General features: G+C 40.1%; 1 protein-coding gene across 2 annotated transcripts in view; it reads left to right on the forward strand.

Moving 5' to 3' along the window:
• The window catches only part of KLHL32 (kelch like family member 32), a 197534-nt gene that overhangs the window by 163757 nt on the left and 7012 nt on the right, over nucleotides 1-26765 (forward strand). For both annotated transcript variants that reach the window (XM_081093830.1, XM_081093831.1), the window contains 3 exons: nucleotides 12322-12380; nucleotides 15918-16110; nucleotides 18093-18187. In XM_081093830.1, coding sequence (XP_080949956.1) covers nucleotides 12322-12380; nucleotides 15918-16110; nucleotides 18093-18187 — 347 coding nt within the window. The remainder of the gene's footprint in view (nucleotides 1-12321; nucleotides 12381-15917; nucleotides 16111-18092; nucleotides 18188-26765) is intronic.

Here is a 26765-nt window from a genome sequence, read left to right on the forward strand (position 1 = left end):
ATATTTTCTTCCAATTTATATTCCTTCCATTGACTCATTTAGTTTCCATATGTTGTTAATGTACTGCATTCCTACATTAACAACATCTTCTGAATTTTGCATGAATTTTTCACAAATAGTTGTATAAATATTTCTCTCTTTTTTTTTTTTACTACAAAACTAGCTTTTTAAAAAATGCTGGAGTTTCCCTTACATAGTCTTAAGGATATAACTACTTAGTACTTTCTTTAGTGAAGCCTTAAAAAGGCACTGAAGCTTACCTTAGACTGGCTATAGCTATCACCTGGTATCAAGCTGACTTCTCCTTCAGTATGGGTCCATATAATTCCATTTTATTAAATGCATCAACTTATTACAGACCTTACTACTATATCACTCTGTTATTTTCCAACTGTAAAAAGAAATACATTTTCTTTGTTCTTTTTTTTTTTCACTAATGTACGCTGCCTGTGTTAACCATACTTAATGAAAACAATCACAATTTTCTCAGGTTTGTTTCTCCCTACTGTGTACTTGAGATGAAAAACACACTTCCCTGTGTATAGTGCAGTACTTTTAATTGGAAAGAGGAGGAAATCACCAGTGACATTTCTAATACCTTAAATCGTCTGCCTCTTTTTTCAAGCCCAGCTTATAATAAATCAATTGTGAATCTAACCGTGGATAGGGTGGGCGGGCAACAAGATTTGCTAATGGGCCCCTTTTAAAAAAGACAGATATATTTCACCCTGACTATCACTGATTTCGAAGAGTTACCCTGATTTATTGGAGCAGATGAAACAGTTTGAGGCTATTCCTTATCCTTTACTAAATAATCAATTATTTCCAATTTAATTGATGGGGGATTGGGTCATTGACATTCTTCTGGTATTTTGCAAGCTTTGCCTGAGGTAGAGGTAGTACGGATTATAGAATGTGGATTTGGGCCTCATTTTTGTGCCCGAGAACACATGAATGTTCTTTGGAGACTCATAATTTTCTGTGTGCCCTATTTCTCCTCAAACCCCCTTCCCTTTCTCTGTTCATTTTGGGGTCAGGACACCTTGAAAATCTTTTCATGGTTTTTAAAGTGAGGCAAGGAGAGATGAATTCAGAAAATCAGGCTGTATGGATATGCCCATTAGCATTTGATTTAGGATATTAGAGACAGTCGTATTTTACAGGCTCCTGTAGTATTTGCCATTGTGACCCAATTCACAAATGCTGCACATCATTTCCACTTGAAATTCACAATACCGAAATAAAATAAGAATTAAACATCCTCCAGTTGTGCTTTGAAAGGTCTGCTCTCCATTGTGAGGTATTGTCTGTGAAGTACTAAAAAGATCCTTTTGTGTGTGTGTGTGAGTGAAAGTTAATCCTGAATTCATCTTGCAGAACAACTTACCTTTTCATTTTTGTCAAAAAGCATCAGGATAATGGGAAGCTAATGAAAAAATCAGTTTATTTTTAAAACTATAAAAATAAGACAAATGCTACTGCATTTGCCCAAATGCAGTGTTTAGTGCTTTCTTGATCCTTTGGTGAATGCTGCATTCTTATTAAGACTAATGCTGGCTCATAGATAAATAAGATTAATTCACCAAACATACTTCCGGCCCTCTAGGAGCTGACAGTCAAAGATTTTTTGCAGATATTTCATTAATGAGAGAATAGTTGTTAAAGCTTCTTTAACTCTCTAGAAGATATGCTTAGTTTTATGTTGATTAAATTTAGATGAAGCTTGCATTGCCCCATTTTAAATAACTTTAATTTATTCAAACCTACTAAAGGGGCTTTGGCTTTTCTAGTATTCATTAAAATTAGAACTATGTAAATTTTCATTAACATTATTTTAATGCCATAGCTTTAGGTTTAGTCTATCTGTGCAAATACTGTGCTTGCATCTAAAAAATTATATACAAAATATTGGGAACTAGCAGATGGCATGGCAGAGGCTGGGTTGTGGTGCACGGAGGTCACAGACTAGGGGCACACACATGAAACTTGCTGCACTTCTCACCAACCAGGAGCTGCTGAGCAAGGTTCCTGGGCTTGTTAAGCCGTATTCAGGCTAGTGCTGGAGGGACAAAGGAGAGGAAGACATAGGTCTTAGGCTGGGGCTCTTGGTATAGCAGAAGGAACAGACTTTTAAAAGATAATTATAGTACAGCATATGCTCTGTATGAGGGCAGAAGTCTTTCCTAGGTACAGAAATAGTGCAAAGCAGGGAGGAATTAGTGCAAAGGGCATGAGAGATTTCAAACAATTTTGTAGCACCTTTAGTCTAACTAGGCCTCTGGTCCATTGGCTACTTCCTACTTACTCATGAACCTTCCTGACCTCATGCTAGGGCTTCATGGTCCAATCATTTCAATAATTCTCTTGCCCCCTGGCAAGCACAGTGCTAGACAAATTCAGTGGTCCACTTTGTCTGTGTCTGTGACTGGGCAGCAAGCCCCGGGGGAGGAGCCAGTTAGCAGGGGCTCCCCAAGACCTCTCTCCACTCTCCACTAGCACCCTCACTTCCCTCAAAACCCCCTCCCCTCAGACTCAGAGAGGGGATCTTGCCTTCTGTTTCTCAGAGCAAATGTAAGCGAGGAGGTTCTCACAGCAAATCTAGTGAGATACAAAGAGGTGGTGGAGAGTGTGAGGAGACCGATGGGCAAGAGATGCTCTGGAAAGGGGACAAGGGCAGAAGGTTGGGAAACACGATTGAGGAAGATGCAGAGAAGGGGAACAGGATGTTACAGAAGGGTGGGTGAGTGGCATCCACTACTACAGGTCCAAAATATCTCCTCTGCATTTCTCAGTCAGGACCTACTTGGTAATTTCAGTGAAAGCCATGTCAGGGGAGTGGAGAAGGTTGAAACTAGAATGCAATGCTAGAAATTGGAGGCTAGAATGCAGTGTAAAAGGAAAGCGAGGAAGTGAAAACTGCCTTCTAGCTTCCACTGCACTCTAGCTTCCACTTTAGACTAAACTTCATTCCCTGTATCTGATCTCACCAGACAGCTTTCTGATCATTATGCTCCTGCCGACAGGGAGAGAATGTGCTGTTTCTAGGTGCACACATATTTCTGTCCATGTGACAGCACATCTTTTTTCATTGTAAATTGATAAATAGCATTTTGGCTTTAGGAAGAAAAAAGAGGATAGGAAGGAAAGAAAAAGAAGTAAGTTTGGCTGAGAAAAGAGAGAGTAGCCAGAGGAGGAAATCCAGGGTCAAAGGAGGGACTTTTTTTTTTTTTTTTTAAGGATGTGAGTGCATTAGGCGAATGCACAGATAAGAGAAAGGAGAGAGTCAAAAGGAAGGTGAAGGGAAGCGGGGCATCCTTGGTCACTAAATGCTGAGAGCACCTCCCAGGTGTCAGGAATAGTGGTAAGTCCGGGAGATTCAGTATTGACAGACACAGGGTCCCTAACAGGCGGGAAGAGATTGGGAGGGATTCAGTCTGGGACAGGAGGGGAGACCCCTCAAGCTCCAGGCCTGGAGGGCAGGAGGCAATGCTGGATGTGGATACTGCCACAGGGGAGAGGCAGGAACCTGAGTAGGTGCCTTCTTAATGGAGTCAGCGAGAGACAGGGTTGCCTGTCGAGGTTGTGCAGTGTCAGGACTCGGTAGAGCTCCCGAAGGAAGTGGCCTTGGAAGAAGCCTCCCAGAGAAAACAGGGGAAATTGACCTGTTACAAAGAGATGGTGCCAGAGCCCATACTGAGGTTGAGAACCACAAAAGTATGGCAACTCGGTTTGCAAATATCTGTCCTATTTTTGGTCCGTGTTCAACAGAGAACTGGAGAAGGCAGATCCTTGGATTCAATCATGATGGGTGGTTCTTAGTCTGGGAATACCTCAAGGATGCTGTTGGAAGAAGGTCAGCATGCTGGCATTCCCGTTAGGTGCGTGTCAAGGGCTTAAGGTTTGCTTGAGGGAGAACCAGGTGTGCTGAGGGAGTGAGCACAGAAGGCAGAGCGTTTGCTGCCCCTGGAGGTGGCTCCCACATGATGAAGTCACCTGCCTGGTAGAGGTTTGGAGCTTGATCACTTGGCCTGTCCACTTACAGGTTCCTAGCGAACCGGAATGCCCACTAAGATTAAAATCTTCTTTGCTGCTTCATTGTAGCAAGCAGCTGCCCTGGCAGTTACTTTTTCTCCTCTTTTTTCACTGCTGCCCCAACCTTTACTACTCCCCATCTGAAAGAGATGAAAACAAAACCACTGCAATATACAGACCATGTATCATAGAATTGTACACTTGAAACTTATATAATTTTATTAGCCAGTGTCACCCCAATAAATTTTATTAAATATAAATATAAAAAGCCCTAGCTGGTTTGGTTCAGTAGGTAGAGCATCGGCCTGCAGACGGAAGGGTCACAGGTTCGATTCTAGTCAAGGGCACATGCCCAGGTTGTGGGCTCAATCCCCAGTAGTGGACATGCAGGAGGCAGCTGATCAATGATTCTCTCTCACCATTGATGTTTCTCTCTCCTCTCTCTCTCTCTCTCTCTCTCTCTCTCTCTCTCTCTCTCTTCCTCTCTGAAATAAGTAAAAATATTAAAAATAAATAAATAAATATAAAAATAAAAAATATTTTAAAAAGCCACTACAGCTGAGATGGAAGCCAAACAATCAGATAACCTACTTTCTCCAAAATAATTAACAAAGCTTTCATCCTAGCTTGCTCCCCTGGAGAAATAGCACTTTATTTACCCTCAGATTACTGCTCAGAGAAAGAGGCTTAAAGTGGTTACATGATTTCCCAGATCACATAGTTAGTATTTTATAAAATTGGAATTTGTGCCTCTGGCTTCTGAAAACCATGTTTTTCCCATGAAACCACACAAACTAGTTGTTTATCACTACAACAAAGATCTCAAAACATGCCCACATGGTCAGAAGAACTTCCAAATGACATGATACACTGGAGAACAGTCAAACCTGGAGAGTTGTTTAGAATCAACAATCATTTGTTTGTCTTTTATGGTTTAACTGACTGTCTTTCCCAGGACACAGAACGGAGCCACATAACGTCTTCCTTTCTGTGGTTCTGTAGTTCAGTTTCTAAACCATAAATGTAACACAAAGTTAAAAAGAAATTTAGTGATAATATGGAGCTAACTCTAAACTGCATCTGGTTTAGATTAGAACATTGTTTTCTGCAAGGATTACATGTTATATTTAATACTAGAGGCCCAGTGCATGAAATTCGTGCATGGGTAGGGTCCCTAGGCCTAGCCTGCAATCAGGGCCGATCATGTTCCCGGTCTCCTCCTTCCTTCGCTCCCTCAGTGCCCCACCACCACCAATGGTCACCTGCCATGCTCTGCGTCACCCCCTGGTGGTCAGCGCACATCATAGCAAGCAATCGAATCCCCAGTCTCCTGGTTGAACTCCAGAGGGGACAATTTGCCTATTAGCCTTTTATTATATAGGGTAGTCATCCAGTGGCCTTTAAAATTGTTAGTTTAGTTAATTAGAAGAAAAAAAAAGTCTAACCCATTGACTCCAGAATTCCTCTCAAAGAGAGAAAAGAGAAAAGCCTTTGGTTAGGTGATCCATTTGTGTCTATGAACCTAGAAAAAGAAGGTAGAATAGTGAGTTAAATTCCTCTACCTACGAATATGGGAAATAAGTCATTTTCTTTCTTCCTAAGAGGAGAGAAGATTAAGGCTTTATCATAGAAATGGGGAATGGCTGAATAATTGGTTAATGGCAGGAGGGTGATAAAAGAGCCAGCAACAACCCAGCTAAGCCAGGACAACAGAGACAAGCAGAAGTGACCTTCAGAGGTTAACCCTGCTAGGAACATGCAGAAATCTTTGGGGGCAGGATTTCAGCTTTCTGTAAAATGAGGAATGGGAGAGGGAATTTTATTAAGATTTTGAAGGGCAGCTGACATCTGCATTGAGGTAGATTTTACCCTTGTTTATCATTTCATTAATTTAAAATAGCACATTTGGCATACTTTACATATTTTGGGTCACAAGTTTATATCTGTTCACTCTAGGTAACATAAATACAATTTATTTTCAGCTGCATCAACCCTTCCTTTATAGTTTGTAAATTTGAGACTTTCTTTGCAGATTTTGAGTATATTAATTAGTCATCCATTTGTGTGGTTTGCTCAAGTGTGACAGAAATAAAATGGATACTAGTTTTAATTTAATGCATGGATTAAGTATACTTCTGCTCGTGATGCTAATTTAGTAGAATGACTCTTGGCTTTAATTGTTTATTTAGCATTATAAACACTCCAAAAATATGGACAGTCTAATCTGTAAAATTGATAATAAAAAGCTTATTTTTTGCATTTATTGCAAATATTCCCATGATGTCCCTTTTATCAAGGACTAATAATGAGTTTGTCTCTATAAAAAATGATTAATATGAACTCACACCTAATATCAGGTCATTCTTTTGATAATTAGACCTTAAGTATGAAGGTTTAGTCTTTTGAGAACTAGAGTGATTTTACAGAGGAGATGCTTAAACTATTGAAGGAAACAGCCTTTGATATCCTGGTAAGCCAGCCAGTAATTCTGGTTATTAGAAAAAAAAAGGGTTATAAGAAATCTATTCCATAATACAAAATTAGTTCATTATTAATTTCGTATTCCATACTTAGTTATTTTTTCTATATTCCATAATACTCATTTGTACCTTTTATGAAACTTTAATAACAAACTAGTACAGTATTGTAGTAAACTTCCCTTTGTAGCCAAACCGGTTTGGCTCTGTGGATAGAGCGTCGGCCTGCGGACTGAAGGGTCCCGGGTTCGATTCCGGTCAAGGGCATGTACCTTGGTTGCGGGCGCATCCCCAGTGGGGGGCGTGCAGGAGGCAGCTGATGGATCTTTCTCTCTCATCAATGTTTCTAACTCTCTATCCCTCTCCCTTCCTCTCTGTAAAAAAAACAATAAAATATATTTAGAAGGCAGCTATGCTCACCACTATACCACCAACGCCTTCAATAAAATATATTTAAAAAAAACAAACAAAAACTTCCCTTTGTAGATTGTCTCTATACCGTGCACTATAGTTCATCTGAAACCAATGAGAGATCTCATCATCTCTGTGTTGATTATAAGGAACCTGAGTTTGGTTGTGTTAAATGGTCCCCCCAAGAATAGAGTCATAAGTGAGCCTGTTGATAGCACAGCCTGTCCAGAAACTCTCCCCTTGACTGGCGTGAAGCTGGGCACTGCAGGCCTCCAAGAGACTTGGCAGAGAACCTGAGCTGGTTTTCTGTGATCTTGAACTGGCCAGCAGAATTCCAGCTTGGAGCATCTCCCCCGAGGGCATGGGCACACTGGGTTTTTTGCATCGGGGTGGGTACTAGTATTGTCCTAGTGTGGGACTCTGTCAACAGAGGTATTTTCTGTCCTTGAAAAAAATTAGCAGAGCTCCCAGACTTGACCTACCTTGATCACCAAATATTGAAAGTTGTTTTTTCTAAACACACAATTTTATAGACTCCACTAGCATTGACCAGTTGCTGCTCTTGAACAGAGTGGGTTTTGGAAGTCGGTGAATTCTCAGTAGTGCAGACAAAGATTGCTTGTTTGGCAGTCACCTGTCATCCTCTCTCCGGTACGCATTCATCCATTTGTCACAACACTTTGTAGGGAGGTGAACAGGGAAGCTTAAGAAAAATGCTTTCCTCTTGTCTTGATGATAGAAAGCATTGCTCACTGCTGGTAGCATGGTGGTAACTTTTCATTCCTTCTGGCAGTTTTTAAAGACTTATTTGACTTTGGGGGAACCTGCTGTATATCTTTAAGTCACAGTGCAAAAAAGTATAAGACAGGGTCGTTCATTTTCAATTTTGGTGGAAAGTCTTCACTTTGTCCGTGGCACTTCAAAGTTAGGGAAAACTTGGCTTTAAAAATGGATGCTGATAGGAAATGGCATATTTAATGACAGATGTATCTATAGAAAGCTGTTAAGATGCAGATTATTCCCCCCTGGGGTGGGGGAGGGAGATCAAAACTGCCAATCTATAAAATATACTCGATGGCCTGGAATCTATCTTTGCAAGCCTTTGATTGCAGGGGACAGTGGAGCAGCATGTGGCATCATAACCCAGAGCAGACAAATCAGCTTGATGACTTTCAAAGCCAGGAACACCGCTGCAGGCAAGGGTACCCCATCTGGGAGAAATTAAAACATATAGCGACTGTTATTAATTCCATATCTATTTTTGTATAGTCAAATCTGTATGCAAATCCTTAGCATCTCATTTCAGCAGATGAATCTGAAAGTGAGGAGTGTTATGTGAAGGGAATGTAATGACCAAGCTCTGCCGATGAGTAACACTGCCAGAGACTGGTGGACGGAGAACTTGGGGGCTTTTTAAAAAACTTGTTTTGTAGTGAGAAGAAGTTTTTATTTATGTGCTCATTTGTAAATTATTTCAAAAGGAAACACAATAAAACCAATTTCTAAGGTTTTCCCTGGCAATCCTGACTTGGCAAAAGTTACAGCACTAGGTTTTTTAGGCACCTCCTGTGGTTTAACATTCTAGAAGTAATCAACCAAATAACTAACTAGGGCTTCTGTCTCTACTCCCAACTAGTAACCCAGTATCTCATTTCTAAACATTGTCATGTGAGTGAAAATTTGTATGTGAGGGTAAGGAATCTAATTACTGAGTGCAGATTTTAATGCAGCTGATGCAGCTGTGGAAGACAGTAAATAATAATTCTGAAGAGGGTAAAGATAAACTGTGTGCCCTGCTTGGGAGAGAGGATGTAATAGCTACATTCTAATCCACTGGTGGTGCATTTAATCTATAATGGGCAGAGTTTGGTACATATAGTAGTGTAAATATTTTCAAATAGTGTCATAAACAGATAGTTTACTGCAGTAGATATTAATTCTGTCCCATATTTCTAAAACAAGTAGGTAAACCATCAGAGTTTTGAAATAGTGGGTGGGAGCTTTACCCTCTGTTCCCTCTCATTTGGAGAAATGATTATAGGTGAGCTGGCTGTTAATCTGGCGGTTATGGCCCAGATCAAAACTTGGCAATCATTTTAATACTGAAGACTTGTGAGGTCTCAATAGGTTTGATTATTCTTGTGGAGAAAGAATTATTGGACATTCAGTTTTTAATCAGATAAGAAAAGGAAGGTTGGGAGGGGAAAGTAAACATGCCGCTGTATTTATTTTGTGATACATTTTCACTCCATGTAGGCACTTGAGCCTCAGCTTTCTCAAGTGTGTTTTCTTTTCATTTTTAAAATGAGACATTCGATGAGAAACACAAAAAAGACTTTTTTTGAGGGCAGGAAGCTCATTTCTCTCTGTTATTTGATTTCCTCCTTGGACAAATCTTTCATTAAGCTTAAAAAGTGGTTGCAAGCTTCAGAGAGAATTACAAAAATAAAAAGCCCTCCAGTTAATAATAGCCATGGTCAATTACATGAAAGATATAATCTCCTTACCAGAGTTGAATGAGAGAGTAATGAAAGATCTGGACAGGTTCCCTCCCCTTCCTGTATCCATTAGTATTAATTGACTATTTCAGCTCAGTTGAGGGCTATGCTCTAACCCTCTGCATTCTGGTTGGCTTGACACCTGCCCATGGAGTTGATGGAGGTGACCTATTTAAAGTATCTGAACTGTCAAAGCAAAAGTGATAATGGACAAAGTAAAACAGACAAGGAAGACTTTATTCAAGACTATGGCACTAGTGGAGAGAGACCAGAAAGCAGTCCGAAATCAACTCCTCTGAAAAAAAGAGGCAAGAGGGTTTTTGTTTTTTTAAAAAATATATTTTATTGATTTATTTACAGAGAGGAAAGGAGAGAGACAGAGAGTTAGAAACATCGATCAGCTGCCTCCTGCACATCTCCTACTGGGGATGTGCCCGCAACCCAGGTACATGCCCTTGACCGGAATTGAACCTGGACCTTTCAGTCCGCAGGCTGACGCTATTCACTGAGCCAAACCGGTTTCACCTGCAAGAGGGTTTTTAAGACCAGGGGTGAACTAGTGGAAAAGTACCGAAGGGCTTTGGAGGAAGGTTGATCAATGTGAACTGTTGAGCACATTCAGTTATCCCTGAGTTGGTAAATGTTTTTCTCTGTTTGGGACATTTGTGTTTGCTGATTGGCACCCACCGAAGTTAGGCTCCTCCCCTGCATAGAAAATGGGAGATAGGGGCATGGTCTGCTTGGGGATTACATTTCAGTGGGTTAGCTCCAGGTCTTGGAGGAAGATATTCCTCAGTCTAAAACTTGCAAGAAGCTTCCTAAATGATTTACCTTTTACAGAGTCCCAGAACGAATTTATAATTAAAAGTTTTCTAAAGTAAGTGCTCTATGAAAAGGGAAGTTAGGGGCCTAGAGGCAGGAAGAAGCCTGTGTATAGTCAAGCTGACAGGGATAAGGCTGTCTTGGACAGTATTGTAACAGTACTCATTAAAAAAAAATTATCTTTATTGCTGAAAGTATTACAGATGTCCCCTTTTTTCCCCCATTGACCCCTTTCCTCCTGCTCCCACCGCCCCTCCCCCCAGACCTTTACCACACTATTATATGTGTCCATGGTTTATGCATATATGCATATAAATTATTTGGTTAATCTCTTCCTGCCCTTCTCCCCACTTCCCTATCTGTTTCATGCTCTCATGTCTCTGGATCTTTCAAAAAAAATTCAATAGGAAACTTTTTGGTCTGCTTCAATTTTAGATATTTATTGCAAAAGTAGCTGCTAATCTTTGTGATACTTATTAAAATAAGAATGTTATTCATTTTATACAAGTGTCTAGTAATATGTGTGAGACAATATTTTTAAAGACAGAATTGGAGGGGAGAGGTACTTATATTTCTGTTATTGCCTAACATTTATATCATATTATTTTCTTTTTGCTGCTTTATTTTTTAGCTTTTCCATTTAATGGTAAAAATTAAAGTAGAATCAAGTATTTCTGTGTTTTATTGGGCTCGATGTATACCACAAACATGAAAAGAAGTATGGGAAATTTGGCTAAAGGTGTAATGATTTTTTTAGTTGTTCTTGATTAAGCAGAAGGTTTCAGGTTGTTTTGGATCTAAGCGATTGTCAAGAGGGCTTTAAAAGAGTTGAGGACAGCAGCAACTATGCTCTAGCACTATGCTGTCCAGTATGTACATTAGCCACTTGTAGTTTACTGAGCGCTTGAAATGTGGCTAATCTGGACTGAGATATGCTATGTCAACTATACACTGGATTTTGAAGACAATATGAAAAAAAAAATCTCAATATTTTTTACATTGATATCATGTTGAAAAGATAATATTTTGGCTATTTTTAGTGAAATGAAATTTATATTTGGTTTAATTTCACTGTTTTTACTTTTAATGTGGCTATTAGAATAGTTAAAATTGCATATGTGACTCACATTTGTGAGTCATGTTATATTCTATTGGATAGCATTGGTTCTAGATTTCTTTTTTAAAATATGTGTTTATTGATTTGAGAGAAAGAGGAAGAGAGAGAGAGAGAAACATTGATCAGCTGCTTCCTGCATGCCCCCTACTGGGGATCCAGCCTGGTTAGGGCATGTGCCCTGATGGTGATTGAACCAGTGACCTCTTGATACATGGGGCAACACTCCAGCAACTGAGCCACACTGACCACAGCTAGATTTCTTTTTATAAGTAATGTCTTTTCTTAGATATGGTTCTTCTAAAGCAGTGGTTCTCAACCTGTGGGTCGCGACCCCTTTGGCGGTCGAACGACCCTTTCACAGGGGTCGCCTAAGATCAACCTGCATATCAGATATTTACATTATGATTCATAACAGTAGCAACATTACAGTTATGAAGTAGCAATGAAAATAATTTTATGGTTGCGTCACAAAATGAGAAACTGTATTTAAAGGGCCAGAAGGTTGAGAACCACTGTTCTAAAGAGCTATCAGGATATCACTGTGTTAGTATATAGAAGACTAGAGATTAAAACTGTCAATTTAGCTAAAGACGAGAATTTTCTATAGAACTATGTTCCTGGCATAAACTGCAGAGATTTGTCTGTGTGCTGTATGCACTCCCCCTCCCTCTCTATTCATTTCCCCTCATTCTGGCCATGTTGAGCAGCTTGCCAGAATTGGAGATCTCTTGCTAATCTCTGCATACTTGCTGCTTGCTCTCAACTGGATTGCTTCTGAAATGTTTCTTGAAAATGAAACGGCTTCAAAATAAGCTTCTTAATTATGGCATAGGTTAACCACAAGGGTATACAAACAAATTCTCAACAGTAGCTAATTTTTCTTTAATTGTATCTCATTCTTATGTTGGAATATCCTATCTCTTATTCATGAAAACTCTAACACGTGTTAATCCATTACATACAGGTGGAGTAACTAACACCGCACAGTATCAGAATAGACTAATGGTGTATGAACCTAACCAGGTAAGAATCCTATAAGAAGAGCTCATTACCTTAATTAAAATGAATTTTAAAAGATGTCTACAGTAATTAGTAGTCGGAATGCCAAGTCTACACACACACACACACACACACACACACACACACACACACACATGCATCTTAAACCTAGAAAGAAAAGGAAGCATCTGGATAAACTGCTTTTTGCTTCTTTTTTTTTTTCTCATAAAGTTTTAGCTCCTTCAGTTTTATTCTATACAACATGCTTAACTCTTTCAGAGTTTTGCCCAATGTAGAAAAAAGAGGAAGATATTTCCATTATCTCAAGTAGCTGTTCATATTCAGAGGCATCCAAAGAAAGGATTGGAATTGTCCTGTTGCTATGTCCTTTTAGAAAGCATGTCATGGGCGATGGGGGTGGACTTGCTTATGGTTTCATTATTCCAAAATAAAATAATGACTTTTATTTAACTCAGTATAGCCAAAATGTCCTAGAACAGAGTCTAGGACACATCCAAAGTAGAAGTAGCTGAAGAGTTTGTTTTTCATCTGATAACTGGGGCCTGGACTGAAAGCATTATGATGGCTCCTATCCCTCCTTCTGCCTCTTCTCATGCACACATAACATCTCCCCTCCCCACCAAAGAACTATTTTTATTCTCTTTTCTTCTACCTAAATATCTATGACTTTAGCAAATATGGGCTGAAATTTGCTATTTCTATGATTTTGGTCATGTCAATTTTTTCATGATTATGACAATATTCATAATGATTTAACCTGGGGACTTCATATTTGTCTGCTGGAAATACTGAAACATGAAACAACAGGTTGGCATTGGCTGTCCAATTTGGGATTAGCCACCAAATGTATGTCCAAAGTGACCTCAATCTATTTGGAATCTTTTTATTTTAACAATTACTTAATTCTGAATTTAACAAAGGTATTTCTGTCTTTGCAAGTGTGTTTCCTGATGTCATTAGAAGCTGTAGATTTCAGAGACCACATGTCCATGGGCCAGATGTCTCCAGAGGGATCATTAATTGCCGTTGCTTGAGTTCAGTGCACATGTGGTTAAAGAGGAAGAAGGTGTTAACGTTTCTCAAATGATTTCTGTCTCATGTTTGTACACACATGCTCTTTTTAAAAATTCTGCTGGCATATTGTTTACAGTGGGTTCTGGCAAACATCACATCTGCTTGCATCTTGCTCAGAATCTCAATAACTCTATCATCCAGCCCCGGTGCTTATTTCACTGCGAGGCCTTTGTGGGGAGTCGATAATGCCCGCCATCTGCCACAGAGCACATCGCTACCTGCCAACAGGCAGGCTGGGGTGACCTCTGCTTCCCCACCACTGATTAGTATTCACGTGCTAGCTTATTAGGAATGACCCCACCAGGCCTCTCTGTTTCCTTGCCTTTGCAGCGGTTGTCGGCTCACCTGGCAGGCACGGCAGAGAAGGAGGCTAAAGATGTAATCAGGGGAGGCAGGCAGGCTTTGCAAACCAGACGGGGTCCACAGTCCTATGGCAGGGGACCGGACTGCTAATGCAGACACCAATTTCTAATATTATTCAGGGTTGCCTCATAGAAAGCATCCTAAGAAAAGTGTCATCAGAGTTTTGAGGTAAATCCACCCCCATGTAATGTATTAAAGATATTTCTTAGCGGAATACCTGAAAGAAAGGTTTGACTATTTTATTAAAGAAGACATTTAATTGGAAGGAGATTCTTAGTATGACATGTTTAAAAAGGAGAAGCAGCCCTAGCTGGTTTGGCTCAGCAGATAGAGCATTGGCCTGCAGACCAAAGGGTCCCAGGTTCAATTCCGGTCAAGGGCATGTACCTTGGTTGCAGGCTCCTCCCTGGCCGGGGTCCTGGTCAGGGCTCATGCAAGAGGCAACCAGTCGACATGTTTCTCTCTGTCTTTCCCTCTCTCTTCCGCTCTCCCAAAAAAATGAATGGAAAAATATCAGATGATGATGAAAAACAACAAAAAAGGAGGAACAGATAAATGCAAGCCTTTCAAATTGTACAAACCACTTTCATTTTTTGAGTGTATCTTTAAAAGAGAAATTAGAAATGAGCTAATAGATATACCTTTAGTTAATACCCAATATTTATACAAAACATTTTCTTCTTCCTTTACAGCTTTGTGAACTATTGAAATTCTATGTATCCTAAACATCATAAGATTTTTTTTCTGGTCAAAATCCAATTTTTTCTTGGCAAAAAGGAACCTGGGTTATTCTTGTATGTTTTGTGTTTATGTAGAAAGAAAATGGTTATGTTTACTTACCTGTCCATTACTTAGTTGAGATATAAAATTAGTCATATTTTATTTTTATCTAATTTTACATTATATTTTAAATAGGAGTCTTATTGTAAGAGGTGTTGAGCATACTGTTCGTATTATTAAGAGTAACCCAGAACCAAATATTGCCTAAAATTATCATATAAAACTTGGCATTCTACAAAAAACAATAAATGCCTAGAAATAACTTTTCTCAGCTTGACAGAAAATGTGATTGTAAATACATTAAAGGGGGCTGATAAAAGGCAATGAAGAAATCCATTGCTGAACCAAATCTTAGCTCTTCCATTGATCTCAAGAGGTTAACCCTAGTAGAACAGCAAAGCCACCCTCCCTCTAGCTTAGGTAGGGTCTGGGGATAGTCAGTGATTAACACAATACTTTTTAAAAAGTGTATATCTATTGGACATTTATTATGTGTGAGGCATTGTTCTAAATCAGTGGTTCTCAACCTTGGCTGCACATTAGAATCACCTGGGAATCTTTTTAAAATCCTGATTTCTGGGCCTCATCCTCCAGAAATTCTGTTTCTTTGTTACTAATGTTGTGGCCCCACCCCATAACAAAGGAACAGGATTTCCGGAGGATGAGGCCCAGAAATCAGGATTTTAAAAAGATTCCCAGGTGATTCTAATGTGCAGCCAAGGTTGAGAACCACTGTTCTAAATGCTTTATGTGTATTAGCTCATTTAACCTACACAACAGTCCTGGCAGGTGGCTATTATTACCCCAATGGGGAGGCACCATCGAGGGCATAACCAATGGTAGAGGTTCAGGTGTTTTGCATTGAGCTGCTGTTTTTTGCAAATGAGGAAACAGGCACAGAGAGGTCAAGTAAATTGTTCAAGGTTACACACAAGTTATGAAGTCAGGTACTCAAAGTCCAGAGCCTGTTTCTTAATCATCACACCACCTTAGTCAGTATACCTAGCCATGCACTTTCACTCTTAATTTGCATAAGTAAATTCTCTCAATTTCTATATTTTCATATGCTTCCCTTACAAATGCGAAATGCCCTATGAAATGCACCCAAACAAGAGGTAATGCCTTATGTAAGTTGAAAAATAGAGCTTGTGGGTATTTCTGCCCTTGTTCTCGGGGAAGAAGCCCATTCCTTTCAAAGTATATGAACATCATTTAAACAGAAGGTGACTGACAAACATTAGGTCCCCACTACTAACGAGGCACAGCTGTTCTCTGCCATGACGCTCTGCTATTAACAGAATTCACCTGAATTTCTTTTTCCAGAACAAGTGGATAAGCCGCAGCCCCATGCTGCAGAGAAGGGTCTACCACTCCATGGCTGCAGTCCATAGGAAGCTCTACGTCCTTGGAGGCAATGACCTGGACTACAATAATGACCGGATCCTGGTGCGGCATATAGATTCCTACAACATAGACACCGACCAATGGACGCGCTGTAACTTCAACCTGTTGACTGGCAAGTACCTTTGTTAAGTAAATCAGGAAAAGCTAGGATTCAAGAAGCTTCCTCTCTAAATACTGAGTACACGACAACAGAACAACTTGCTTTTATTAACTAGAAAGGTGCACATTCTTTATCTCACATAACTTTACCCCATCAGGTGGCTGAGCATCTAGTTTGACCTTTGTGTGTGCCCTCATGTGACTAAGAGGCATGTCAAGTCCATTACTGTCAATATATTAACATAGGAACTTGAATACAACTAGGAGGAACCAGGTGCGTAAAGAGTTAATGACTCTTTACAGAAGCAAATCATTTTTTACTTCTCATTACTTTTAGTTGTCATTTCTTTTTATTTTATTTATTTACTTATTTATTTTGCGTTTACACGACCGCTGTAATGCATTTTGTATTTCATATGCTGTGCATGTCAAAACAAAACAGGCATTAATGGTCAGGGGTACATCCTTCCCAATGTCATCAGTTCCTACCCCACAATCAGACACTGAGGAGACCTTCTGGGTAGGAGTAATTTAGTGAGAGGCGGGATGGCCGGAGTTGGAGTGACCATCTGCATCAATGCACTCTGGTGTCAGAGCGAGGAGAGAAGTCAGGAAAACTTGGAGGGCACAGTTGCAAGTTGGGAGTCTCTGCATGAGTCGTCATTTCTTATAAGTTCAGGAGAATGGTTTTCATTTTTTTGTCACTGTTGAATATTGTTTCTGGCTGTTTTCTCCTAAAGATTAAAGCTTTGAGCAGTTCTGAGCATAGGGGTGTGGCAGCATTTCTGGGCACACACCGCCATCCCAGCCTTCCCACAGGGCAGCACTAGGGATGGGCCATCCTTATCCCGAAAGGGAATGAAAGGGAAGCGGTGAACAGCTTACCCCTGACATTTCTTTATGGAGTTGAACACTATTTCTCCCTTGTCAGCTGCATCATTAACAACCACCAGTGACCGGATCCCTTCCAGGCTGCTCTGCTAATAGGAAAATCACAGACTCAGAATGGTGGGCAGACTAATGCTTGGAGACAATTTAATATGCTGAGTGGGCCCTCAGCCACCTGCTGGTGCTGGGGAAACACCATTGAAGGCATAGCCAGTGGGAGAGGTTCAAGTGTTTTGCACTGAGCTGCTGTTTTTGTTTTGATTTTTAAGGCCCACCTACAAGTACTTAATTCTGGTCTAAGTTGCTGTAGAGGTAGGTGCCTGAGCCCTCGGTCCCTGGATCTGTCTGCTATAGGATCCAGCTTATTTATTACCCGAGTCAATCCTGTGTCAGCCCATCAATAAAAAGAGACTGTCTCACTCTTTGATGGCCTCAAGGGAAGAATATGTGGTAGTGAGTTATTCTGTCTTCTTTTTTAAATGGGGAAGGGACCTTTCATCATTTTGGCATGTCAGTATCTAGGGACTATCCAGGCTGGTCTCAGCTCAAGAACTTTAATATAGTCTTAAAGCTGTTGTGTATGTAAAGAGAGGGAGGGTAGTAACTTTGTCTTTTTGTCATTTGTCTTCATTTTGGGGCACGCTAGGGGCATGGCTCTGTTTTATTGGTTTCTTGGGGTTGCAGCTTTGGGGTTGCAGCTGTTACTTTACAAATGTAAGTATTTGCCTTAAAAGCATTCGTAGTACAAGAGGTTTTTTGCATTTCTAAAATACACCTTTTTTTTCCGCTACTATAAATGTATGGCATGTGACAATATAAAACTCTCAATGGCTTATTATTACTGTATTTTATGCTGTTTTTACTAACTTGGCTAACCAGTGTCATGACCAGGTTCTGATCTGACACACATCCATTTGCTGAGAATGGTGCTTAATTTCTCCCTCTGAGTAGTGGGAGGCAGCGATTCGTTGCTGCAGAAATCCTGTGGAGTATACAAGTCCACCACAGGGCAAATTGTATCTCTCAGTGGCAAAAGGGTTAATTAAAACATGCAAGGAAAGGGATTTATTTTTTTTTTAAATTTTTATTCAATTCTCTTTACTTTAGGCCAAAATGAGTCTGGAGTTGCTGTCCATAATGAGAGAATCTATTTAGTTGGTGGATATTCGATTTGGACAAATGAGCCTCTGGCTTGTATCCAGGTGAGTGGTTGAAGTTCCTTTTGAAGTTTGTCAAGCAGTTCAGGGAGGTTATTTTTTGCAGTGCTGCTCCTGAAGGAAGAGATATTTACACGTAGAAAGAGGCTTGAGCTCCCATTGTGCAGCTAGTTCAGCCACTAAACCTCATCCAGCATCCCAAAAATGGCACTTAAGAAAGAGCTCTATTAAAAATGGAGATGAAAACTTTGAAAATCTAGACATTTATGAAATAGTTCTTTCACACCCCAAAACTTCACAAATGTGTTTCTATTCCATTTCTTTATTTTCTATATTGTGATTTGCTCATTTCCATAAATGCCACCTACAAAGGTGTTCTTCCTTCCTGAAGAGTGAGCAGTAGGGGGCTATGATTGGTCTGATGGGGGCAACCTTTGCCCCAAAGAATAGTCTTGGCTGGTCAGCATGTGAGCAGCCCAGGCTGGGCAAGTGGCCAGATAGGCCATTGAAAATAGCAGTAGCTTTTGTTGATGTACATATTATAAGGTATTATTATTATTTATTGCATTTTGTATCTTAGTTGTTTTTCTGTTTTACATATTTTCTGATATCATATGGACATGTATTAGCCCAGACCTTTTTCCTGATCTCCATAAAAATACGTCCTTATAACTACTCATGTTATCTAATATATTTGTGGGAAGATTAAAAAAATATCTTCATTGATTTTTAGAGAGAGAAGCGGGGAGAGAGAGACATGTCTATGTGAGAGGGAAACATCAATTGGCTGCCTTCTGCACCCTCCCCAGTAGGGCCCGAGCCCAAACCCCAGCATGTGCTCTGACTGGGAATTGAACTGGCATCTGATTGTGACTGAAGAAAAATGTATATATATTTTAAAAAAAAATTTTAAAGAAACTTTCTCATTTGTCTTAAGCTTTCAAAATGTCTTCTTCTCTTGATTTGTCTTGCCAGAGGTTTTTCTAGGGACTTCAACATACTTCTAGTATTGATATAGATAAAAATTAGCGAGAGTAGCATAGATATGAATACAGTAGTTCCCCTCTTATCCAAATTTTGCCTTTTGCTGTCTGTTACTCATGGTCAGCCACAATTGAACATATTACATGGAAAATTCCAGAAATAAGCAATTTATACATTTAAAAGTGCACACTATTCTGCATAGTGTGATGAACTCTCTGACCCGTTCCATCTGCCCAGGACTGGAATCATCCATTTGTCCAGCGTATCCACACTGTATATGGCTCTCCTCTCTTTAGTTACTTAGTGGCCAGCTTGGTTATCCGAGCCACTGTTGTGGTATCTCAGTGCTTGTGTTCAAGTAACTTTTATTTTACTTAATATTGGCCTGAAAGTGCAAGGGTAGTGATGCTGGTATTTTAGATATTCCAAAGAGAAGATGTAAAGTGTATATATTTATAGGAAGAAACAATAGTGTTTGGTACTATCCACAGTTTCAGACATCAGTGGAGGTCTTGGAATGTATCCACATGGATAAGGGGGACTACTGTAACATAATTAACAAACTTTCTGAGTGGATCAAACAATTAGTGAGGATAATGTTCTTTATTTTTCTGTTTGAGATATAATTGACATTTAATATTTTATTAATTTAAAGTATACAACGGGAAGAGAGAAAATACTTGCAAACTGTATTTTTTGAGGAACTATCATGTTTTCTATAGTGGCTGCATCAATTTATGTTATCTACCAAGAGTGCGCAAAGGTTCTCATATCTCCACATTTTCATGAATACTTATCTTTTGTCTTTTTTTAATATTTTTTTATTGATTAAGATATTACATATGTGTCCTTATCCCCACGTTACCCCCTACCCCCCCCCCCCCCCCCGCTCATGCCCTTACCCTCCCCCCCCCCCCGTTGTCCGTGTCCATTGGTTAGGCCTATATGCTTGCATATAAGTCCTTTGGTTGGTCTTTCCCCTTACCCCCACCCTCCCCTACCTTCCCTCCAAGGCCCGACAGTCCAATCAATGCTTCACTGTCTCTGGATCAGTCCTTGTTCATCAGTTTATGTTGTTCATTATATTCCACAAATGAGTGAGATCATATGGTATTTATCCGCTCTCCAGTTCCATCCATGCTGTGGCAAATGTTAAGAGTTCCTTTTTCTTCTTCCTCTTCTTAAAGAATACCTTTCAGCATTTCATATAATGCTGGTTTGGTGGTAATGAACTCCTTTAGCTTTTTCTTATCTGTGAAGCTCTTTATCTGACCTTCTATTCTGAATGATAGCTTTGCTGGATAAAGTAATCTTGGTTGTAGGTTCTTGCTATTCATCACTTTGAATATTTCTTGCCACTCCCTTCTGGCCTGCATGGTTTCTGTTGAGAAATCAGCTGACAGTCGTATGGGTACTCCCTTGTAGGTAACTGACTTTCTTTCTCTTGCTGCTTTTAAGATTCTCTCTTTGTCTTTTGCCCTTGGCATTTTAATTATGATGAGTCTTGGTGTGGTCCTCTTTGGATTCCTTTTGTTTGGGGTTCTCTGTGCTTCCTGGACTTGTAAGTCTATTTCTTTCACCAGGTAGGGGAAGTTTTCTGTCATTATTTCTTCAAATAGGTTTTCAATATCTTGCTCTCTCTCGTCTTCTGGTATCCCTATAATTCTGATGTTGGTACGCTTGAAGTTGTCCCAGAGGCTCCTTACACTATCTTCATATTTTTGGAATCTTTTTTCTTTTTTCTTTTTCGGTTGGGTATTTTTTGTTTCTTTGTATTTCAAATCTTTGACTTGATTCTTGGGATCCTCTTGTCTGCTGTTGGATCTCTGTATATTATTCTTTATTTCAGTCAGTGTATGCTTAATTTCTAGTTGGTCCTTTTTCATATCCTCAAGGGTCTCACTAGATTTCTTGAGGGTCTCACTAAATTTATCGGCGGTTTCCATAAAATTCTTGAAAAACCTTATAAACGTGGTTTTGAACTCTATATCCAGTTGTTTGCTTTCCTCCATTTCTGTCATTTTTGACCTGTTTCTTTGTCTCCGCATTTATTATGCTTCCCTGTGTTGGTAGAGTGGTTTTGTGTGCTAGGTGTCCTGTATGGCCCAGTGGCTCAGCCTCCCCAGTTACCTGAGGTGGACACTCTTGGTGCACCCCCTTGTGGGCTTTGTGCACAGTCTTGTTGTAGTTATGCCTTGATTGTTGTAGGATCACTGGGAGGAATTGACCTCCAGGCCAATTGGCAGTGAGAATCGGCTGTGTCTGCAGTGGGAGGACTTCTGTGCTGAAGACACCCTTCTGGGGCAAGACTTGCTTCAGTGGGGCTTTGGTGCTCACTGAGTCTGCCCCCTGGGTGTGTCCCTTATGGATCTGAGGAGTTGTAATCGGGATGGTCCCACTCTGACCACTGGGTACACTGGCTCTTGGAGGTTACCCAGCAGGAGCGATGAAGAGAACTGCAGATTACCCTTCCTTTTTTGGAGTTTGGAGGTGCCCTGATGAGGCCCAGCTGTGAAGCAATGCAAGCTGCTGTGGGGCCTTGGGCCTTCTCTTGGAAGTTCTGGGTCTGTGGCCCAGCTGCAGTTTGTTGGGTAATTTTCAGGTTGCAAAGGGCCAGGGCATTCATATGCAAAAGCCTCTGCCATAGTGTGGACGAGGGTGGGGTCCCAGGGGATCAACAGGGCGGAACAAGCAGCTATGGCTGATCCTCAGCCCTGCCCTAAGGGGCCCCCAGTTTCAGTGTCCCGGTAATCGCTGCAAGCACCTCTGAGAGAAAGCCGCCCTCGAGTCCTGGGAGGCTTCTGGGCTCCGCTGATCCTGGTGCTGGGAGGCATATTACCCTTTTACTATATAGGATAGAGGCCTGGTGCACGTGTGGGGGCCGGCTGGTTTGCCCTGAAGGGTGTCCTGGATCAGGGTGGGGGTCCCCACTGGGGTGTCTGGCCAGCCTGGATGAGGGGATGATGGCTGTTTGCAGCTGGTCCCACACCCTTCAGGGTGGGGGTCCCCACTGGGGTGCCTGGCCAGTCTGGGTGAGGGGCTAAGGTCTGTTTTCAGGCTGAGACTGAAGCTCCCAACTGCTCCTTTTTTCCTTTTTTATTCTGAGCCAGCTTTAGCTCTGAGGCTCCAGCTCTTAGGCCTCCGCTCCTGAAAGCAGGTATCTGGTTTGTTTAGGTTCTACAATCGAAACTCTGTATCAACTCCAGGTCTGAGATCCCGGCTAGCTGAAAGCTGGTTTCTGGGGTTTTGTTTAGCTTCTATTTTTGTAACTATGTTTCAAACCGCCAGCTCAGAGGCCTGCAGCGGCAGGCGGGGAGCGTTGGAGTCCTCCATCACTGAAGCAAGCAAGCCTCATGTTAGTTTCAAGCTGCCTGGCTGTCGGCCGCCATCTTGCCTGGCAGTTAATTTGCATATCTCGCTGATTAGCCAATGGGAAGGATAGCGGTCGTACGCCAATTACCATGTTTCTCTTTTATTAGATAGGATGGGTTCATTTCTGGGCTCTCTATTCTGTTCCATTGATCTATTCCCCCCCATCCCCCCGAAACAAACAAACAAACAAAACCAGTGTTTTATTTACTATAGTTTGAAATCAGAGTGTGTGATGCCTCCAGCTTTACTTACTTTCTCATGATTGCTTTGGCTATTTTTTTTTCTTTCTGTGTGTGTGTGGTTCCATATGAATTTTGGGTTTTTTTTCCTGTGAAAAATGCCATTGGAACATTGATACGGATCGCATTGCTTTTATTTTTTTCCCTTAGGAAATTTCCAAAAGACTGGTTTTTTTTTTCTCATTTTTTGTTGAATTTATTGGGGTGACACTGGTTAAGAAAATGATAAAAGTTTCAGGTGCACAATTCCATAACACATCATCTGTCACTGTATTGTGTTCACCACCAAAAACAAAGTCTCTTTCCATCACCATTTATCCCCCCTATACCTTCCTCCACCTACCCCAGGCCATCACCACACTCTTGTCCATGTCTGTGAGTTTTTCCTTTTTTGCTCAATCCCTCCACCATCCACCATCCCAACCTCCACCCCTGACAGCGTTCAGCCTGCTGTGCATGAGTCTGTCTATATTTTGCTTGTTGCTCATTTTGTTCATTAAATTGTATTGCTTTTAGTATAATAATTCTTCCAATACATGAGCACAGAATATTTTTTCCATGTACTTGAAACTTCATTTTCTTTCATAAATGTCTTACAGATTTCAGTACATAGATCTTTTCATCCCCTTGGTTAAATTCCTAGGTACTTTATTATTTTTTATACACTTGTAAATGAAATTTTCTTAATTTCTCTGATAGTTTGGTGTTAGTGTATAGAAATGCAACAGGTCTTTGTACATTGATTTTGTATCCTACAAGTTTACTGGATTGATTTTTTAACTCTGTAACAGTTCTTTGGTGGAGCCTTAGGGTTTTGTATTATATCATGTCATCTGCAGACAGGAAGTTTTATTTCTTTTAGTTTTATACCACCAAGTATGATGTTAGCTGTGGGCATGTCATATATGACATTTATTATGTTGAAGTATGTACCCAGTTTGTTGAGTTTTTCGTTTTTTTCTTTGAGGGGGTGCTTATAAAATGAATTTTATTTATTTATTTAAAATATATTTGTATTGATTTCAGAGAGAAAGGGAGAGATACAATCATCAATGATAAGAGAGAATCATTGATTGGCTGCCTCCTGCACACCCCCTACTGGGGATCAAGCCCACAACCCGGGCACGTGCCCTTGACCAGAATCGAACCTGGAACCCTACAGTCCTCAGGCTGATGCTCCAGCTAGGGCTGAATTTTTTTTAATTTATCTTTATTATTGAAAGTATTATAGATGTCCCCCCCCCTCCTTTTTTTTCTCCCATTGACCCCCTCCACTCCACACCCACTCCCTAGGCCTACTGCACTACTGTTTGTGTCCATGCCTACATGCATATAAGTTCTTTGGTTAATCTCTCTCCTACCTCCTCACCTCTGAGAGTTATGATGAATGGGTGTTGAATTCATCAAATACTTGTACTACATCAGTTGAGATGAGCATATGCCTTTTATCTGCCATTTTGTTAATATGGCGTATTACATTGGTTGATTTACATATGTTGAACCATCCCGAAATCCCACTTTATCATAGTGTATGATCTTTCATTTATTATTTTTAATCCTCGCCCATGTTTAGAGAGCTAAAGAAGGATTGATATGATATACATTTACTGGTTGCCTTCCGTAGGCACCCCAAGTGATAGATCCTGCAACCCAGGTATTTGCCCTGACTGGGAATTGAACCGGCAATCTTTTGGTGCACAGGATGATGCTCCAACCAACTGAACCACTCTGGCTGAGCTAGTGAATGATCTTTTAAATGTGTTGAATTTGGTGTACTATTTTGTTAAATTTTTACATCTATAGTCATCAGAGACACTGGCTTGTCATTTTCGTTTTTTGTAGTGCCCTTGCCTGGTTTTGGTATCAGGGTAATGGTGGCCTTGTGAAATTAATTTGGAAGTTTGTCCTACTCTTAAATTTTTAAAAGAGTTTGAGAAGGATTGGTATTAATTCTTTAAATATTTGATAGAATTCACCAGTAAATCCATCTAGTCCTGGACTCTTCTTTCTGGGAGGCTTCTGATTACCAATTCAATCTCCTTATTAGTAATTGGTCTTCTCATATTTTCTGTTTCTAGGAATGTATCCATTTCTTCTAGGTTGTCAAATTTGTTAGTGTAGAAGTTATAATGTCTCCTCCTTCGTTTCTAATTTATTTGATATTCTTTTTCCTTGGTAAGTTGGGTTACAGGTTTGTCTACTTGGTGTATCTTCCCCCCCCCCCCCGCCCCCCCCCCCCAAAAAAAGCAGCTCTTAGTTTCATTAATACTTTATCTCTTTTGTCTCTGATTCATTTATTTCCACTTCCTCTAACTTTGAGCTTGGTTTGTTCTTTTTTTAGATTAGGGGTCCTCAAACTACAGCCCGCGGGCCACATGTGGCCCGCCGAAAACATTTATCCAGCCCACCAGCTGTTTTTGCCGCCACTGCCTGTCCTGCTTAGCAGCCAACTCGTCCCGGGCCCGCAGTGCGCATATGTGGAATGTCTGAGGGACAGTGAACTGGCCCCCTGTTTAAAAAGTTTGAGGACCTCTAGATCCTTGAGCTATAAATTTAGGTTTTTTTGTTTGAGCTCCTTTATTTCTTAGGCATTTATTGCTATGACCTGCACTCTTAGAACTTATTTTGCTGTACTTCATAAGTTTTGATATGTTGTATTTCCATTTTCATTAGTCTCAAGATATATTTTGAGCTCTCTCTTTAATATTTTTATTGATTTCATAGAGGATGGGAGAGGGAGAGATAGAAACATCAATGATGAGACAGAGTCATTGGTCCGCTATGGCCTGCATGACCTGCACTGGTGATTGAGCCTGCAACGTGGGCATGTGCCCTGACTAGAAATTGAACCATGACCTCCTGGTTCACAGATTGACACTCAACCACTGAGCCACTCCAGCAGGGCTTGAGTTCTCTTTTGATTTCTTCTTTGCCCCTTTAGTTTTTAAGTAGCGTGTTGATCTCTTCATATTTGTAATTTTCCCCATTTTCTTCTTGTAATTGATTTCTAGTTTCATACCCTATGATTTAAAAAGAGGCTTAATATTATTGTAGTCTTCTAAAATTCACTAAGACTTGTTTTGTGGCCTAAGATATATAGATGATCTATCCTGGAGAAGTTCCAGAATATATTTTTCTTAAGCATAAATGAAATATGAACAAAAACATACCATGTACTAGTGTTAAGAACACTTTAATATACTTTAAAAATTTAAGTGTTGTGTAAACTATGATCTCTACAATGCAGTTAAGTTAGAACTTAAAAAGTTAAATAGCCCGGCCAGTAAATAATAAAGAGATAAACAAACCCCTAAATATCTGGATATAAGACATTGCTAAATAACTTAAAGGAGTCATAGTGAAAGTTTTTAAAAAAATACCCCAAACTGACGGTTAGTGAAAAATAATAGCAAAGCTTGTGGGACAGATATAGCATAATACATTAGAGAATAAACTAAAGGTGGGAGATAATATAAATGAGAGGAAAGCAATAAACTATTAAACAGCAATACAATAGAAAAATATCAAAGCCACAAGTTAGTCCTTTGAAAATATTAAAGTCTTTAAATAAGTCTTTAGTTAATTGAATGCTGCTTAGTACTGGAGCTTGCTTATATCTTTTGGATAAAAATAAGCAAACTGCTCCCACAAGGAGTGCTTATAGTCTCTCATCCAAACATGTATTTGTCAGTCTTCACTGAGTTTTGGATTCCTTTTTATTTTTTACTTTACAGAATTTAAAACTTTGAACTGGGCAACAGGCAGTGCTCTGTTAATGACTTTTGGCTCTTCCTAATCAAATCTGTTGTCCTCAAAAGATGAAGTACTTGGGTATATTTTAAACCACTAAAGATATTCTAGAGCAGCTGTGGGCAAACTACGGCCCACGGGCCGGATCCGGCCCGTTTGAAATGAATAAAACTATTGAAAAAAAAGACCGTACCCTTTTATGTAATGATGTTTACTTTGAATTTATATTAGTTCACACAAACACTCCATCCATGCTTTTGTTCCGGCCCTCCGGTCCA

This window comes from Myotis nattereri (assembly GCF_964212035.1).
Source record: "Myotis nattereri genome assembly, chromosome: 6".
Lineage (NCBI taxonomy): Eukaryota > Metazoa > Chordata > Mammalia > Chiroptera > Vespertilionidae > Myotis > Myotis nattereri.